The 20,036-nt window shown below is 35.1% G+C and overlaps 3 protein-coding genes across 3 annotated transcripts in view; 1 reads left to right on the plus strand and 2 right to left on the minus strand.

Annotated features, from left to right (window-relative positions):
• The window catches only part of LOC104699834 (autophagy-related protein 8g-like), a 1,961-nt gene extending 1,693 nt beyond the window's left edge, over positions 1-268 (minus strand). Inside the window, exon 1 of the mRNA XM_010415233.2 lies at positions 170-268. The gene's annotated coding sequence lies outside the window, so the exon portion shown is untranslated. The remainder of the gene's footprint in view (positions 1-169) is intronic.
• Positions 5,027-7,133, minus strand: LOC104704179. The gene is made up of 3 exons (XM_010420308.1): positions 6,182-7,133; positions 6,035-6,128; positions 5,027-5,978 (listed from the first exon to the last, which is right to left on the minus strand). Exons 1-3 carry the CDS (start codon positions 7,131-7,133, stop codon positions 5,027-5,029), a joined length of 1,998 nt encoding a protein of 665 aa, XP_010418610.1.
• LOC104699836 (scarecrow-like protein 22) lies at positions 17,004-19,372 on the plus strand. The gene has a single exon (XM_010415234.1). The coding sequence runs from the start codon at positions 17,341-17,343 to the stop codon at positions 19,228-19,230; it is 1,890 nt and encodes a 629-aa protein (XP_010413536.1). The 5' UTR covers positions 17,004-17,340; the 3' UTR covers positions 19,231-19,372.

Here is a 20,036-nt window from a genome sequence, read left to right on the forward strand (position 1 = left end):
AAAAAAAAAAAAAAACGATTTTTACCAAATCCCAACACAAAACCCTAATTTTTTTTCTGCTGCACAAGTGGTAATCCACTTAATAGTGTTTAAACCTTCTGAAGGAATCGACAATCGAGCAAGGTTATTAAGTAGTATAAACGAAATAAAAAAGATTGGAGATACTTACAGAGAGGAAGAGATTATACTTTGGGATTTGAGTTTATGATTGAATATCTCAAACTTCGACTGCGATTGTCACAGTTTATATGTGTAAATAAATATAATCACGTCAGGTCAGCTCTTTATTATTTATATACGGACCTCTTTAATCAAGGTATATTTTGATTGGGTTTATTCCCTAAGTAAGCATGATTTAGTTACCAAATTATTTATAGACTAAGGCCCATGATTAGTTAATAATACCATAGAGTAATGTTTCTCCAATTTGTTCTATAAAGCCCGTTATAAGACTACCGTATTTGTTTTTGCTTGTATTCTATAAAGCCAGGCCCAATTACCCATATATATATATATATATATATTCAAAAACTAAAGTTTTCTGTATTAAAAAATTAAAAATCTCTACATTGTTCAGATGACTTGTTGAAATATAATTTTCAAACAAATTCTTGTCAACAAAAAATTATAACTTGTAAACACTTATTATAGACCAGTAGATCATAATCGTTGAATTTAGTTCAACATAATGGCTTAATGATACTGAAAATATAAAATACATACAATTATTATTGACTCTGATTATATTGCATTGCAAAACAATGGATCGAAAGATAAACCTTTTAGTAGTCAACAAAAAATGAAAACTAATTATGATTATTATTATTATTATTAACATGGTTCTAGAACTATATCCACATTGGTTCACCGGCTCATAGCTTATGTGACGTAACCTATATATAGTTAGTTATCAGATAGATCATTTTAAAGAGGAACTACACTGTGATTTGATTAGTCTAGTAGTCGCTGTGCCATGCGGCGGTCGGATTTGTTCGTCTACTTGCTTTATTATGTCAACTGTTTCTAGATTTTTTTAAAATTATTTTAGGTTTAGCAATGTGTCAATCACTCATATTATACAGTTTAATCAAATAATTTATGTTAATACTACATGGTTATGTTGGTTGTTGTATTGACAAATTATAAGATCATAGAATCTATAACTATCTTTTTATTTTTGTTTTGTTTCCGCCGTCACTGTATTTATTCTCTATAGCAAAGCGACACAAATTTTACTATTTGTGCTGTAATATGTGTCTCCTAAGTTTTGATAATTAGTGATAAACCAACCAAAATTTGACATTACGTTGTCCTTGTTTTGTGATTGTCACTTGGATATGATATGATATGACCTGATTCCTGTAAGTTAACCCCATTATCCTAATTTTCTGAACGTACAAAGTGAAAATTTTTAATAAAAAAGAAAAGAAAACTTTGCCCGTGAATCGAAAGATCAGCACAGGAGACTATCGTTTATTTTGAGAACTTTCGGTTTATTTTGGGAAATTAGTAAAATCCTACTCATATGAAAGTGAAAGTGAGAGTGAATTTGCAAATATGACATCTTGACAATGACATGTGAGACGAACAAAAAAAAGAAACATACTACTTTTTGGGTAAAAGTATATACCATAGCTCTCTATTTCGATACTAGTTTCGAGTGAGAAAAGGTGTGTATGAGTGGTGAAGTTACTAAAGTAAATCTTTTTTTTGTTAAATACTAAAGTAAATCTTAGTTGATTTCGAATGTATTGTAACCCTAATCCAAATTTTCAAAATTATTTGGTCTATTCATTTTGTATAATATGCTGTTTAGGTATCTATATCATGATATTTTAACTGATATAAATCAGTTTACATTCCTTATATTTGACTTTTAATTGTTTTATATATATAATTATATCAACTTAACCAAATTAGTATATCTATTCGTGAAACCGAATTACGAGTAAATTGTATGCAGGTAACACACGGTCGATGTGTCCATCCTCTAGCCATTCATCCACCCTATATATTGAGATATTGAGTTGATTAAACTAAGGCAATTTGGTTATATTTTAAATTCCTAAAACACAACCAAAAAAAAAGCAGAAAGAAATAGTTTAATACTAGAGAATACATGGTGTTAGACATACAACAAGGTGGTGGAAATTCACATGGAGGTTTCTTGTTTGTCTTGGAGAAAAAAAAACATGTCTCCCATTATTACAATGTCCAATTACAATGATTTTCTATTTTTTTATTATTGTTTTTGGTTTTCTTAAAAATATATATAGAAATATGTTTAGGGCAACAACATAAGCAATGTCTCCTTCTCATTCACATACAAACCACCAAAAGTTCTAACTTGTCTTGTAAACCCAGCTACACATTGATCAGAGGTTAATTAAAACTCAATGTATACTCCACCACAATTTAGTGGTATCGTTGTAACACTTCAGGATCGAATCCACAGAGACCAAATAATTGCACTATGAAATTATCAAGATCAAATATAGCTAAGACAAAAGAAGTTTGTGTTTGAAAATCACTAACAAAGCAGTAAATAAAAGAGTGTTTTAAATCAAAAGAGAAAACATTGGGTGCAAGAATCATTAGGGATTATGATCACGAATTTAGATGATTAGATAGGGATGCATTAAACACAATTCTTGAACTCAAATTACGTTTGTAAAGCTATCCTACTTCCGCAGCGATAACTATCTAAGCAATGAATTTACTAAATCTTAAACTTCCGTTTGAATCCAGCAAATCAAGCAAGCATAAATAGGTTCAGGTTTGATTAGTTCACAAGATGCCTCAACTTCAACTTCCGTTGGCTAAGGTCCACCTTGCTCACCTATGTTCTTTTCCAGCAACTCAACAACACTTTTGGTGCCACGATGAATTAAACCTAAGATCTTAATCTAGGTGATCAATCTAGCTTAAGCATTAAGAACAACAATAGATGAAGAACAATAAGATCAATACCAAATCTAACAAACCTAGCATCAATTAATCATAGAAACCCTTCTGAAACCCTAAACCCAATTGAGAAACTACTCATACATGGAGAAACAGAAACAGCAAATCAAAGATGAAGATAACATAATTGAATTGCAAAAGAATAGAAAATAGGGTTTAGAAATCTTCTCCAAAGTACCAAGAAAGATTAGAGATCTTCTCCCTTCAGCTCTCAATACAGAATAGTCTCAGAAAAATAGCTTATGTCTTTAGAGGCCGAGCCTCTAACTTAAATATCAAAATAAAACCCTAAAAGTCGGTTTAAAACAAAAAAGGAAAAGTTGCTTCGAGTACGGGACTGGTCGATCCCGAATGTGGATCAGCCGATCCAAGATGCTTTTTTCTGTATTTGCTCCATCTGCTTGCTAGTCCGATCAGTCTTCACCAAGATGGCTCCAGATGCTTGTTTTCATCCCCAAAACACTCAGTTTCCTTCAAAAGTAACCTATAACCTGTACAGACTCATAAAAGACTAAAAACACTCTAAAAGCATACTTTGACTCAATAAAAGACTCAAAACAAACCTAAAAACTATGGTTCAAACCTATAAAATACAAGACACATCAATTCCCCCGGACTTGAATCTTTGGTTGTCCTCAAGCAAGAACAGACAAAAACTCAGGATCAGAGAAAATGTTTGAAAATGGAAACTCACATATTCTTGGGAACCGCTGCTTTGCACTCTTCATCAAATCAAATCAAAAACTACTTTTTGTACTCTGCCCATGATTAGGATCAACACTCCCTACTCTGAACACCACTACCTTAAAGAACCTTCAGTATCCCCATTGTTGTCTCTCTAAATCAGATTAGTGAAATTGTGTGGTCTCACCAAGGGAATATCGATCACCGAACTTATTGACTCCTTCAACTTTTTAATGCCCAAGACTTCCTTCATATGCTTCATTTCCTCTGCTCTTTTCTCACTTCCAAATGATCGATTTTTCCCTAATTTTCTAGGGTATCATTGTATTTTTTTTTATCAATCCTTTGTTCTTTCCTTGCGGACATGTTTCCATGAATTCCGAAGGATGCACGGATTTACGCACAACTCTCGATTCACTTCTTTATTACCTATATCCTCTTCTTCTTCTGTCTTTCTTCTTTACTTTTTCTCTTTTTTTTTAATTTAGTATTGAAGGGAAGAGAGAGGGGACGCATACTTTATGAGGATATGCATGTCTTGTAAGGCTTAAGGGAGGAGTCTTGTCCGATGTATACCAAGTCCCAAGGCAAGAAGTTAAATTCGGTTTAGTCCTTTCAAAGCTAGAGACAATGGTGGATCAACTTAATGTCCTCTTCTGTGAGGGTCTTTTGGGGCGTGTTGAGTCTGCTCATGTTCATTCCAAGCTTCATTCTAAAATCGAAAGTACTAAAGCAATCATAAGAGTGTTAGTTCAAAGCAAAAGATTCCTTGAAATGATCATAGTTTCCCAACATTTTTGACTCAATAAAAATAAAATAAAAATGACTCAAAGACTCGAAAAATCAAAAGGAAACAACCAAAGAAAACGACATTAGCAACTTGGAGACATCCCTCCCCCGGACTTACTTCACACCGTCCCGGTTTGAAAGCAAAGCCAAGAAAAGAATGAATCCCACAAAGAAAATAAGAAAACATGAAAAAGAAAAAGTAAGGACAAGAAACAAAAACCGGTGATCTCGCATCTGGTGTTGGAATGGTGTTGGTAAGGGTGGGGACTGATCGGTCTAAGGGTGGGATCGACCGATCTGCAACATTACTGAACTTAAAGACACCCGTAGAAAACCACCGGGATCGATCGATCTTTAAGGAGGATTGATCGGTCCTAAGCTCCTGGAACAAAATTTTTTGCATCTTCTGCGTTTGGAATCTGTTCCTGAAAATACTTAACACCGGACGTGATTTCACCATAATAAATCCTAAAAACAAAACCAAAATCCTAAGACCAATAGAAATAAAAGGGTAAACCAGCACAAATCCCATGGGTTGCCTCCCATAAGCGCTTGTTTAAGGTCTATAGCTTGACCGTGGTTTCAGATGTCAAGTGATAGGAGGATGAGAACTCATATCAGAACAAGTTCTCCAATTCGTCAGCTTAAGCTCCAGATTTTTTTTCAGCATATCATCCATTGCTTCTTGGCCTTTCTCTTTAAACTCTGGAGTGAGGATGCCTTTAACTTTAGAGAAAGGCCGAGATATTCCTTTACACTTCACCTTGTACTCAATGGTGTCTCTAACATATTTCTGGGGTACCAAGGTTACACAAAGATCTCGTATCGCTCTCTCTATCTTCTGCCTGTCTCTCTTCTTAACCTTCTTAGACCTCTTCCCAGGAGAATGAATGTCTCCATCCAGGACTTCTTCGACCTCATTCTTATCACTATTCTCTCCCATTATCATGACATCCACCTTCTTCTCATGTTCTACAACTAGAGAAGAGCCATGTCGTATAGCCTCATTTGCAGTGATTGCGTTGTAGAAGACCTTATCATCAATGTTAGAGAAAGTTATCCTCTTATTAGGCAAGTCAACAACTGCTCCCACTGTTGCTAGGAAAGGTCTCCTAAGAATCAAAGGCATTTCAGAACCCTTGCTCATTTCCACAACGTGAAATTCTGTAGCAACCAAGCAACTCCCAACTCGAACATCTAAATTATTAATGAAGCCTTGTGGAGTCGTGGTGACAACATTTGCAAACTTTAGAGAGACCTTAGAAGCCTTCATATCAGCAATACCCAACCTCTCTACAACAGCCTTAGACATTACATTCACACTGGATCTAATATCACAAAGGGAATCCTCAAAGTTCACTCCTAAGATGGAGCATGGAACAACAAATTTTCCTGGATCTTCTAATTTGGGTAGTCTTTTCAAAGCTGGAGCATGAATGTTCTTCTCTCGAGCCAAGAACGCCTTAACCTTCACCAAATCCTTTTCTTCAACCACAACATCATTGTAAACCTTCTTAACAAATATATATGCTTTACTGCCTCTGTAAAGGGAATGTCAGCGACGAACTCACTTATAACTTCTTTGTATCGTGCATACTTCGTTTCATCGAGAGGTTTCTTCACATGTCTTCTTGGAAAAGGAATTTGTGGCCTATTGGGATTTGGTTCCACAAGAAGTGACTCCCTAGCATCTGCATCAGGAACAACTGAGCTGGGTATTCCCGTACCTGCAACAGGGACTGACCGGTCTGGACGTAGATCGGTCGATCTGAGACTTTCCAAGACAGGTTCTGCGTTATTGATGGGAACGACTGATCTATAGGGGGAATGGTCGATCCAACTTCTCTAGAAATCAGACTCGAATTATCAGAATGGATGGGACTGGCCGGTCTAGGCTCAGGACTGATCGATCCTGTCTCTGAGGAAGCCAAACGTGAGTTGATCACAGCACAACTCAGCCCATCTTCGATTCCACCATGGAGTGTTATAGCATTGCATGAATCTTTGTTCTTAGATCTAGAAGAAATAGCAGAGACTCTCTTATCAATGGAATCAACACGTGAACTCAACCTCTCAAATTTCCTATTCAAATCATTGTACATGCTATCAATCTTGACATTAATCTCATCAGAACTTTTCTTATGGCCGTCCAGCAGTACTTGCATCATCAATTCGAGTTTGTTATCTTGTGGAGCTGCAGATGGAGCGTGGTATCCTTGGACATTTGAGCTATTAAATCCAGCACCCTTGTTCTGAAATACTTGCGGGAAGTTACCTTGTTGATTATGTGGAGGATACAGCTGATCCTGAGGATTCTCAACGTTGGTGCTTCTGTAGGAGAGATTAGGATTATTTCTATAATTCTGATTAAACCCATGATTCTGATAGTTCCCTTTTCCTCTTACATAGTTCAGCTCCTCTGTCCCCTCAAAACCTGAATTTACTCCAACTTGCTGATACACACCCATCTGCCCGTCGCACATGTTGACAGCTTGCTGATCTCTCTTCAAAAGAAGATCTACCTCGGCAGTGAGACTCTTAATAACATCTGTATTCACGGAGTTAACAACATGCACAAAACAATCATACTCATGGCTATGATTGCTGTTACTCGTTGCAAGGTTTTCGATCAAGAGGTTTGCTTCAGCGGCAATGTTAGTAGAAAAATCTCCTCTGCTGGCAGTGTCGAGTGCCATCTGGTACTTCTGGTCAATTCCTCCATAGAAGAAGTTCATAAGATTCTCTTGTGAAAAGCCATGATGAGGACAATCCCTCATATACTCCTTGAATCTCTCCCACGCTTCACAAAAAGACTTTGTACCACCTTGTGAGAAGGTAGTAATCTTGCTCCTTAACATAGCTGATCGTGACTTAGTGTAGAAGTGGTTCAAAAATGCTGCTCTACATTGCTCCCAAGTGGTAAGTGATCCTCGGTCCAAGAGATTTAGCCATCGCAAAGCCTTATCTCCTAAGGAGAATTGGAACAAAGTCAACATGAGATATTCATACGGAACTCCATTAGACCTCGTAGTACTAGCCAATCTCTCAAAAGCTTCAATATGGTCTAGAGGGCTCTCTGAGGCTAATCCATTATACACACGATTTTGAACCAAATTGATGAGACTATGCTTAATCTCGTAGTCTTGTCTCGCAGGAGCAGGAGGTTGAATGGCAGACCGATTCGCAAATAGCCTGTTGTGAGCATCTTCGTCCCTCAAGGTGGCTTGCCTTGCTGGAGGATTAGGCTCACGACCATCTGCATTCTATCCATCCGCCATCTTATCAAGTTCAGCTTTTGTTTTTCTGTTTTCCCGTTCAAGTCGTGCTAACTCTTCGTTACGCAATATACGCAAATCAATAGGCTTTTGACTTCTTGTTTGCATACACCTGAAACACAAGAGAAAGAACAAAAGAACTAATTAGTAAATAAAAATAAAACAAATCTTAGACTAAATTTAAATCTAGAATCTCAAAGGCAATCGTTTTGGTCCCCGGCAACGGCACCAAATTGATCAGAGGTCAATTAAAACCCAATGTGTACTCCACCACGATCTAGTGGTATCGTTGTAACACTTTAGGATTGAATCCACAGAGACCAAGCAATTTCACTATGAAATTATCAAGATCAAATATAGCTAAGACAAAAGAAGTTTGTGTTTGAAAATCACTAACAAAGCAGTAAATAAAAGAGTGTTTTAAATCAAAAGAGAAAACATTGGGTGCAGGGAATCATTAAGGATTATGATCACGAATTTAGATGATTAGATAGGGATGCATTAAACACAATTCTTGAACTCAAATCATGTTTGTAAAGCTATCCTACTTCCGCAGCGATAACTATCTAAGCAATGAATTTATTAAATCCTAAACTTCCGTTTGAATCCAGCAAATCAAGCAAACATTAATAGGTTCAGGTTTGATTAGTTCACAAGATGCCTCAACTTCAACTTCCGTTGGCTAAGGTCCACCTTGTTCACCTATGTTCTTTTCCAGCAACTCAACAACACTTTTGTTGCCACGATGAATTAAACCTAAGATCTTAATCTAGGTGATCAATCTAGCTTAAGCATTAAAAACAACAATAGATGAAGAACAATAAGATCAATAACAAATCTAACAAACCTAGCATCAATTAATCATAGAAACCCTTCTAAAACCCTAAACCCAATTGAGAAACTACTCAGACATGGAGAAACAGAAACAACAAATCAAAGATGAAGATAACATAATTGAATTGCAAAAGAATAGAAAATAGGGTTTAGAAATCTTCTCCAAAGTGTCAAGAAAGATTAGAGATCTTCTCCCTTCAGCTCTCAATACAGAATAGTCTCAAAAAAATAAAGCTTATGTCTCTGGAGGCCGAGCCTCTAACTTAAATATCAAAATAAAACCCTAAAAGTCGGTTTAAAACAAAAAAGAAAAAGTTGCTTCGGGTACGGGACTGGTCGATCCCAAATGTGGACTAGCCGATCAAAGATACTTTTTTCTGTGTTCGCTCCATCTGCTTGCTAGTCTGATCAGTCTTCACCAAGATGGCTCCAGATGCTTGTTTTCATCCCCAAAACACTCAGTTTCCTTCAAAAGCAACCTAGAACTTGTACAAACTCATAAAAGACTAAAAATACTCTAAAAGCATACTTTGAGTCAATAAAAGACTCAAAATAAACTTAAAAACTATGGTTCAAACCTATAAAATACAAAAACATCACACATCTTTCTTTTAGTATTTGATTTTCCTTAGATATCCTCTTCTATTACGGCCACTTAAGTATTTTAAGTTTGTGAACAAATTTATACTTTTTGAGTAGAGTTACTTAGACCATCGCCACCCGAATAATGATAGATGATTGCTTTAAATAAATAAAAAATATTATTTTAATGGTAACCATTAACTAGATGACACCTGTCAATTTTACTTGAGAAACGTTTCTTCCTGAAGCAATTTGAGTATCAGTTCTTTTCTTTTTTTCTTCTGTTTCATCTCTTTATTAATTTTTTTATTGATGAGTCATCTGATGAGTACTCCCTAGTGGAGGTGCCCTTAGAGCAAGTTCAACGGTGGAGTGTTAAAAAAAGATTTTAAGTATGCTTTTAATTATAATAATTAGAAATAATGAAGTTAAAAACTTTTTTAAAAAACTGTAAAATGGTATGCTCCAATGGTAGATCCTAATTTTGGGTTCTTAAATTTTTTAAAAAATTATTTTGGAAAGTATAATATGTCAAGTACAATTTGGGGCAAATACAGTCCAACAATGACCTTTTCACATTGAACACCAATGAAATTTCCTTCTCTAGAAGGTATTGTTGGGGATATGAAGAAGGACTTTTCTCTACCAGCATAACATTAGGACGAAGAGACTCAATCTTTGCTATTACCGCCTTCATATGTTCATCTTCCTGTCCAACAAAAAAAAAAAAAAAATCAGTTTTGATCAACTTTGTTAATCAGAGTTCATCATAAAGAAACAGTAAAACACCAACCTGTTGAAGCAACGTGTTAAAGGATGCTAATTGGCCTTCAACTCTCTGATACTCAAGAGATCCAGCTAAAAGAAGCACCCTTGGATTTTTGTACTGCGAGGTCATTTGCTTATGGGTAATGTTCTTGCTACACACTATTCCCCAAATGAGAATGCTGCAGATACAAGGTATTCAATTAGTAATTATCAGCCAGAGGATATTACTAATGAGTTGGATAGCGGCAAGAAAAAGTTTCTTCAAAGACTAAAGGCAGCAAAACATAATGCGTATGAGAGAAACTTACTTGTGAGTTAAACCTAAAGATTTAGAAACAATAAGTCGAAGGTGTAACTAACAAAAGACTAAGTGGTAACCTAAAATGTTCGATATATCATCCATCTCTATGACAAGTGAAAGAGCTTAACGACAAAAAACATAGCAGAAGAAAAACTTAAAGTCTTTGAAACAACCTGAATAGATTGGACAATCTGAGTGATAAATGTAGAGGGAAGTTTCAAGTCTTTAACAGTTCTTTTGGCAAAGACAACGACTTCATTGTTTGGGTCTTAATCGATTATAAAAAAAACAAGAATCAGTGAATCACCCACATATAATAGAACAAAGCGGTTCTTGTGTAGATAGAGAGATAGAGATACCTGCAGGGTTCCAAGTGAAAGCATCTTTGTAACGCTGACCTTTAAGATTGAATGACTAAACGAATAGGTACCAAGTTTTCAGCAGTAGGCCGAGCTCCAACCATAGAACATGAAAACTCGATATCAATTTCAAACAAAGTAATCGAAGAAGAAGTAGAGGAAGAGATAAAAGTCACATCCTGAACTTGCTAAAATCAAACACCCAATCGAAAGACCCAATCGACAAAGACCCAATATTAATCAAACAAATTTACAGCGAAAAACAAAGACCCAATCAGTAAATCCTAAATTTCTAATTTCTACTAATTCAGAAGATAGTAAAGATCTACACTTCAAATCAGAGATATGCGTACCATGGGGATAAGATTGGAGCGTCCTTGGACCAAACTCATCGATTTCTTTAACTTTCCGATTGGTGTTTGCGGTTGAGGAATCATGCCGAAGTTGTTACTGGCGTCCTTTGGATGGTGATAACGGCGGATTAGAAATCAATTTCCGACATATCTCTTCTCTCAATTCGACGGATCGGCTCGAAAGAAACGAAAGAGAGGAAGAAAAAATTTAGAAATCGATTTTTTTTTTCTTGTTAATTTTCCCGACCAATGACAGAGCGACACATATACGATCCTAAACGATTCTAGAAATGCTTAACTTTTAGAATAGATTTTAGCATTATTAATGTGTTTTAATTTATTTTTAATCATAAACATTCTTTAACAATCGATTAAAAATTACCATTGAACTTGCTGTTAGACACTGGATTATATATATTGTGTTGGTCGTTAGACTCATATCTATTAACAAGTCTACATCCTATGTTTGAAAAAGAAATAAAAAGTCTACATCCTATATTTTGTAGTCAAGACAGAGTCGAGCCACCCGATGCTGGTCCGGGTCATGATGCCAGTTTAAGCGTCAGATTCAGTTTTAAAAAACCAGGCATCAAAGCTAAACTGCTGCAAGAGCTGCTTTACATTTAAACTTACTGTGTTACCCTTCCGTTCACGTTGAGCGTATTCGTATAAAATCAGGGGTAACAATGGTACACAATTATAGACAATAAGCCATCTGCGTCAAATTAACCTTTTGCTCTGCAACCTCGGTATATGTTTCAGATTGTTTTTTATTTTTCTTAACGCGCCTCAGTATTTTTTACTGTTGACACAATTTTTTCCATTTTTTTCTTGCATATTTGAATTATAAAATCCAGATTTTTTTTCTACTTTCCAGATTACTTATTTTGCTAGATCATAGATAGTAGATAATCATATATTTTTAACAGTTTGAGTAAATAACTTTGACTATTTTTTTTTAAGTACAAATTTTTGGTTCATTATTTGATTTTGAAATATACATAGTCAGTGTTTTACACCTGATTTGAAAAACAAATCTTGACCCATTTATTTATCAATAAACAAAATCTCTACTATTATCATCATTTAGTGGGTGTATTGAAACAATAATTTTGGAGGATTTGATAGGATTTAAAAAATTTGGAATTTTGATAGATTTTAGGGAAGTTGTNCAGTAAAACACCAACCTGTTGAAGCAACGTGTTAAAGGATGCTAATTGGCCTTCAACTCTCTGATACTCAAGAGATCCAGCTAAAAGAAGCACCCTTGGATTTTTGTACTGCGAGGTCATTTGCTTATGGGTAATGTTCTTGCTACACACTATTCCCCAAATGAGAATGCTGCAGATACAAGGTATTCAATTAGTAATTATCAGCCAGAGGATATTACTAATGAGTTGGATAGCGGCAAGAAAAAGTTTCTTCAAAGACTAAAGGCAGCAAAACATAATGCGTATGAGAGAAACTTACTTGTGAGTTAAACCTAAAGATTTAGAAACAATAAGTCGAAGGTGTAACTAACAAAAGACTAAGTGGTAACCTAAAATGTTCGATATATCATCCATCTCTATGACAAGTGAAAGAGCTTAACGACAAAAAACATAGCAGAAGAAAAACTTAAAGTCTTTGAAACAACCTGAATAGATTGGACAATCTGAGTGATAAATGTAGAGGGAAGTTTCAAGTCTTTAACAGTTCTTTTGGCAAAGACAACGACTTCATTGTTTGGGTCTTAATCGATTATAAAAAAAACAAGAATCAGTGAATCACCCACATATAATAGAACAAAGCGGTTCTTGTGTAGATAGAGAGATAGAGATACCTGCAGGGTTCCAAGTGAAAGCATCTTTGTAACGCTGACCTTTAAGATTGAATGACTAAACGAATAGGTACCAAGTTTTCAGCAGTAGGCCGAGCTCCAACCATAGAACATGAAAACTCGATATCAATTTCAAACAAAGTAATCGAAGAAGAAGTAGAGGAAGAGATAAAAGTCACATCCTGAACTTGCTAAAATCAAACACCCAATCGAAAGACCCAATCGACAAAGACCCAATATTAATCAAACAAATTTACAGCGAAAAACAAAGACCCAATCAGTAAATCCTAAATTTCTAATTTCTACTAATTCAGAAGATAGTAAAGATCTACACTTCAAATCAGAGATATGCGTACCATGGGGATAAGATTGGAGCGTCCTTGGACCAAACTCATCGATTTCTTTAACTTTCCGATTGGTGTTTGCGGTTGAGGAATCATGCCGAAGTTGTTACTGGCGTCCTTTGGATGGTGATAACGGCGGATTAGAAATCAATTTCCGACATATCTCTTCTCTCAATTCGACGGATCGGCTCGAAAGAAACGAAAGAGAGGAAGAAAAAATTTAGAAATCGATTTTTTTTTTCTTGTTAATTTTCCCGACCAATGACAGAGCGACACATATACGATCCTAAACGATTCTAGAAATGCTTAACTTTTAGAATAGATTTTAGCATTATTAATGTGTTTTAATTTATTTTTAATCATAAACATTCTTTAACAATCGATTAAAAATTACCATTGAACTTGCTGTTAGACACTGGATTATATATATTGTGTTGGTCGTTAGACTCATATCTATTAACAAGTCTACATCCTATGTTTGAAAAAGAAATAAAAAGTCTACATCCTATATTTTGTAGTCAAGACAGAGTCGAGCCACCCGATGCTGGTCCGGGTCATGATGCCAGTTTAAGCGTCAGATTCAGTTTTAAAAAACCAGGCATCAAAGCTAAACTGCTGCAAGAGCTGCTTTACATTTAAACTTACTGTGTTACCCTTCCGTTCACGTTGAGCGTATTCGTATAAAATCAGGGGTAACAATGGTACACAATTATAGACAATAAGCCATCTGCGTCAAATTAACCTTTTGCTCTGCAACCTCGGTATATGTTTCAGATTGTTTTTTATTTTTCTTAACGCGCCTCAGTATTTTTTACTGTTGACACAATTTTTTCCATTTTTTTCTTGCATATTTGAATTATAAAATCCAGATTTTTTTTCTACTTTCCAGATTACTTATTTTGCTAGATCATAGATAGTAGATAATCATATATTTTTAACAGTTTGAGTAAATAACTTTGACTATTTTTTTTTAAGTACAAATTTTTGGTTCATTATTTGATTTTGAAATATACATAGTCAGTGTTTTACACCTGATTTGAAAAACAAATCTTGACCCATTTATTTATCAATAAACAAAATCTCTACTATTATCATCATTTAGTGGGTGTATTGAAACAATAATTTTGGAGGATTTGATAGGATTTAAAAAATTTGGAATTTTGATAGATTTTAGGGAAGTTGTTATGATTTATGGTAAAATTCTTTCAAATTCCACCTAAAACCATGAGATTTGTATTTCTGTATTTTTAACTAAACAAATCCTCCAAAATCCTCCAGAATCCCTAAAACTTATTAAAATCCAAATCCACAAAACTGTTTTGAATAACAGTGGATTTCAAAGTAGATTTTTAAATCATCAGTTGAATAACAGTGGATTTCATGAGACTTTTTAAAATCCATGATTGAATAACATAGGATTTATAACTTTTACACAAATCACTTAAAATGTTAAGTTGAATACATCCTCTTGATTCTCAAATTAGTAAATAATTCTCATATATTTTAAAATATGTCTAATAGTATGCTACATAATCAAAAAAACATATACCATGTACACAAACTCTACTTTGTAAAAAAAACAATTTGGGAGAGATATTAAAAAAACAATCCAGTCAATCAGCATAAAATCAGCGATTTAGTTATTACACATGTTGGCACTTGACATCATAGTCATTTAAGTTAATTCAAACTCCAAAATCAAAATTAAATAAATAGAGATGGTTTTGACTTTTGACTTAAATAATCAACGCAAAACAAAATAATAATAATGGTAAATCAAAGTTTAAATATATAGTAAAACAAGGTGCAATATACTTTGAGAAAAGAAAAAAAAACAATCTACTCTTTCTATCTCACATAGATTGATGTTTTAGAGAATATTGTTTTTGTCTCTAAAAGATTGATTTTCTAAATTAAAAACTAAAATGATATTTTTACTTTATATTTTACTAGATAAGGACCCGCCCGAAGTGCGGGTTTAAAATTTTGTAAATAAAATTAAATTTAACAAAGATATATTAAAATTTGTTGTTCGTTATTTCTAATTTTTTTGGCTATAATACGTTGATTTATATCTATTTACAAATTTTTAATGTATGTTACCATTAAAAGTGTATTTTTTTACAAATATATTGTATGTTACAAATATATTTGTTACCACCTCCTAAAAATGTCTATATGAAGACATTAAGCCAACTATTATATATCTCTTTACTTTCACTTTTGCATAGTTTTTTTAATTACAAAAATTATTGGCTCAAAAAATATTTCAAATAAAAAATATATTACATAGTATAATAATCAATTATTGTTAAAAAGTATACTAATCAATAATGTATCATCACAATAGTGTATTACCAACCATGGAGAAAAGATTGGCTCCGCCTTCCTCACTTGTAGAGATAACCATGCATCCAACCTTCTCTTAGTGGGCCCCATGTCCACTCCCGACCCGTAGGCCCATCCATATTCGACGGCCAGTTTGTTACATCTGGGAGACTGTAAATACTTTACCAACCCTACAAATCACCACATGATATTTCTTTGTATTTTGTCCTCACTCGCGCAGTTCCTACAATCACTTCCCAGAAGCTCACCCATCCTGAAACTACTCCAACTCAAGCACGCTTAACTCTGGAAATCTCTCAGGACCCTTGACCGAAAAGATAAGTGCACTTTGGTGACATAGGTATTCAAATCAATTCTTTTAAACTTTTCTGCAAACCAGTGTGTCAAAGTCTCCAAGCTCCTATGGATCTTTCAACAATGATTTATGTATTTCCAATCTATCTATCGATTTTTGTTGTAAGCTTGTATGCCTATTTTATCCGACCATTAGGTTGATGAGCTTCTACTCGTTATCTCCATTTGAGATTTGAATGAATGTTAATAATTATGTTTGCACAAAAAAAAAGTGTCTATGACCAACCAATCAAAGTTGAGAAATTCGAAAAAAAATTGATTTGACATAATTAAAGAAATAATAGAAAATTATAAGCACGATAATATATAAATCCCAAGTAATTCAAAGATGAAAATATAAATTAAATAAAACAATCTAAAAATACTATAATAAATTTTAAAATACAGTATTAGAAAAAAAATACGCATATATTAATCTTTTTTTGGTCAATATATTAATCTTATCAATTCCAAACTAAAAAAAGGAGAAAGTAGAAGAAAATTTTGATATTTAAAAAAGGAAAATTTTACTTTCCTATTAATTTTTTTTACAAATAGAACAAAGTTGAAAGCAGTGTTTTTGAATAAATTATTTTGTTAGATGAAAATATGAGATGATCTATGTTTATATAGAAGTGAACATTTACAAAATTTAGAATAAATAGTTAACTTTATATAGTCTCTAATCCTTTTTTCATTGTTTTTGTAGAATTAATAACTTAAAATTAAAAATAAGTAAATAATATTATAATTTTGAAATTTATGAAATAGATATAAATATATAATCTCCTTATAATTATTTGTTTTTGAGAAAAACTTTTAAATTTTTGTAATTTTTTTATAGCTATCTTTTTACAATATTAATATTATTTAAAACAAAATATTTTGTTTTCTGTTGAAATTTCAAATCTCTCCTATTATATTACCTTGTACACATATCAAAATTTTGTTAATGACTAACTTTCAAAACTTAACTTTATATAATAAGATTCTAAGTGGCATAATATTTAGTGGATTATGTTTTCTCTTTCTACCATAAAATAATTATAAATTAGTTTAAAAATAAAAAATTTAACTTTTTATTAATATGTGAAAAACTATTAAAACATCAATATATGTGAGAGAGAATACAAAATTAGACCCAATAATAAAAAAAAGATTTATGAACATTTTTAGAGAGAGTAAAAGTAACGCGCCGTAAGTGCGAGTTAGGCTAAGAAAATGAGAAAACAGAAGTAGAGATAAGTAAATCTACAGACACAAGGCACCACACACACAGAGAGAGCAAAAACCAAATCCTTTTCCCAAATAAAAAAAAGAAAAGAGAGCATTTTTTTTTTTTGGCCTTTGGATGAAGAAGATCACTTTGGAACGTTCTTGCAAGAAGCCAGAGTCAATATACAAAAGTAAAGAGACGAAAGATTGTTATTAACACCCGACCCCGAGTGAGAGAGAGATCTTATTATATAATGTGGGCGCCAATTTCAGTTTCAAGCTTTCATCTTCTTCGTCTTCCTTAAGTTAGTTCTGAGATCTAGGGTTTCTTATTGTTCTCCCCTCTCTTTAATTCTCTTTCAAGATTGGTCATGCCCCTACCCTTTGAGCAATTTCAAGGGAAGGGGGTTTTGGGTTTTTTAGATTCTTCTTCTTCTTCTCCGGGATACAAAATCTGGGGTCCAGATAAACTCCATGGAAGAGTAGTAGTTGAAGATCTCTGCTTTGTTGTTAACAATGGTGGTTTCTCGGAGCCGACGTCTGTTCTAGACTCTGTTAGAAGTCCAAGCCCTTTCGTTTCTTCTTCAACCACCACGCTGTCTTCCTCTCACGGCGGCGGCGGCGGCGCTGCTGCTGCTGCTGCTGCTGACTTTTCCGGCGCCGATGAGAAATGCGACCCGATGGGTTTCGAGGATCTCGATGGTGTTCTCTCCGGTGGCTCTCCCGGACAAGAAGAGAGTATTCTTAGGTTAATCATGTCTGGTGGTGGTGGTGATGTTGTGGATCCGGGTTCTGAGTTTGTGGGTTTCGACACCGGTTCTGGATCCGACCCGGTTATTGATAACCCTAATCCACTCTTTGGCTATGGCTTCCCTTTCCACGACGCAACGAACCCTGAGATTCTGATTAACCCAAGTCCTGATTTTTTCTCGGATCCTCCGGCTAAACGGCTCAATTCGGGTCAACCCGGATCTCAACAACCCCAACAGTGGGGTTTCCAGTTCTCGGATCCGGGTCACGAATCTCACGACCCGTTTCTCACTCCGCCCAAGCTAGCCGGTGAAGACGAACACGACCAAGGAGACCAGTCAACGTTAATCATCGACCAGCTATTCTCCGCGGCGGTGGAGCTAATTGGAAGAACCACAAACGGCGGAGATAACAATCCCAATCCCATCCTCGCGCAAGGGATATTGGCGCGGCTCAATCACAACCTTAACAAGAAGGACGACGACGACGACGACACTAACAGCAACAATCCTAAACCTCCGCTTCATAGAGCAGCTTCGTATATAACCGAAGCTCTTCACTCTCTCCTTCAAGACTCTTCATCACCACCGTCACTCTCTCCTCCTCAAAACCTAATCTTTCGAATCGCAGCTTACAGAGCTTTCTCAGAATCCTCACCGTTTCTTCAATTCGTCAACTTCACTGCAAACCAAACCATTCTCGAGTCCTTAGAAGGGTCGTCTGATCGGATTCACATTGTCGATTTCGATATCGGTTACGGAGGTCAATGGGCGTCTCTGATTCAAGAACTCGCCGGAAAAAGAAACAGATCTTCATCGCCTCCGTCGCTAAAGATCACAGCTTTCGCATCTCCTTCAACTGTCTCCGACGAATTCGAGCTCCGGTTCACAGAAGAGAATCTCAGAAGCTTCGCGGCAGAAACAGGTGTGTCCTTCGAAATCGAGCTCTTGAGCATGGAGATTCTCTTGAATCCTACTTGTTGGCCACTCTCTCTATTCCGATCATCGGAGAAAGAAGCAATCTCTGTGAATCTACCAATCAGCTCCGTTGTCTCCGGTTACCTCCCGTTGATCCTTCGTTTCTTGAAACAAATCTCTCCAAACGTGGTCGTTTGTTCAGACCGAACCTGCGACCGCAACAACGACGCACCGTTCCCTAACGGTGTGATTAACGCGCTTCAGTACTACACGACTTTGCTCGAGTCACTGGACTCGAGTAATGCGGAAGCTGTTACGAGGGTCGAGAGGTTTTGTGTGCAACCGTCCATACAGAAACTGTTGACGAATCGTTACCGCTGGATGGAGAGAACGCCGCCGTGGAGAAGCTTATTTGGGCAATGTGGGTTTTCTCCGGTGACGCTGAGTCAGACGGCGGAGACTCAAGCGGAGTATTTGTTGCAGAGGAATCCGATGAGAGGGTTTCACCTGGAGAAGAGACAGTCGTCGTTGTCTTCACTTGTCTTGTGTTGGCAGAGGAAAGAACTCGTTGCTGTCTCAGCTTGGAAATGTTGAAGAGAAATATTAATAAAAAGGTTCTTTTTTAATTTCGTTTTTTTAGCTTTTAAATTTGGGTTATTTATAATCATGTTTTAATGTGTTCCACAATGTTAACCAATCAAATGATATATATATATATAAATCCTTTTGTTAGTCTTTTTTTCTCCACTTTTATATTGCTGTCCAAATGAAAAATACGGATTTACATTTTATCATTCACTAGATATGTTCGTTTTGACTATGTTCTCTATTGTTGTAAGTACTAAAAGTTAAAAGTACCTCAAACTAATTTTCTTCTACTAAACACTTTATGATTATTCTGAAAGAAATATACTATCTCGTTCTAGTGTTTTGTTACGTTCTAGAAATAGGGTTAATGTCGTAAACGATCTTAAGACTTTTAGAAATTGCAAAGAGATTGCGTAATACGAGATTTGTCCGTGTAGTCAATCACATGGTACCAAATTGGTATAATCACAAATGTTACCAAATTTCTTCTTAATTTAATCAAACCACTTGAGTAAGATTCTGCAGTGAAATTGTGAAAGTAACATTCTTTATTGTATTGGATAACAAAATCCACCCATGTCTTTTGCCTCTTCCCAATCATTTCTTAATTTTTGGCTCTTTTATTAGTATCATTGAATTTTGATTAGTACTACTACTACAATATAGCTTCCTTTTTCATTCAGATTTTAATTTTTAAAATGTAATTCCTCTCTTAAAAAGTCTGCTTGGGAACAACGCATTCATTAACATCCCCACATGATTTTAGTCTTTTTCTTTCTTTCATCAATCCATTATCTGGAAAACAAACTGAT

Source organism: Camelina sativa, chromosome 7 (genome assembly GCF_000633955.1).
Source record: "Camelina sativa cultivar DH55 chromosome 7, Cs, whole genome shotgun sequence".
Classification (NCBI taxonomy): Eukaryota; Viridiplantae; Streptophyta; class Magnoliopsida; order Brassicales; family Brassicaceae; genus Camelina; species Camelina sativa.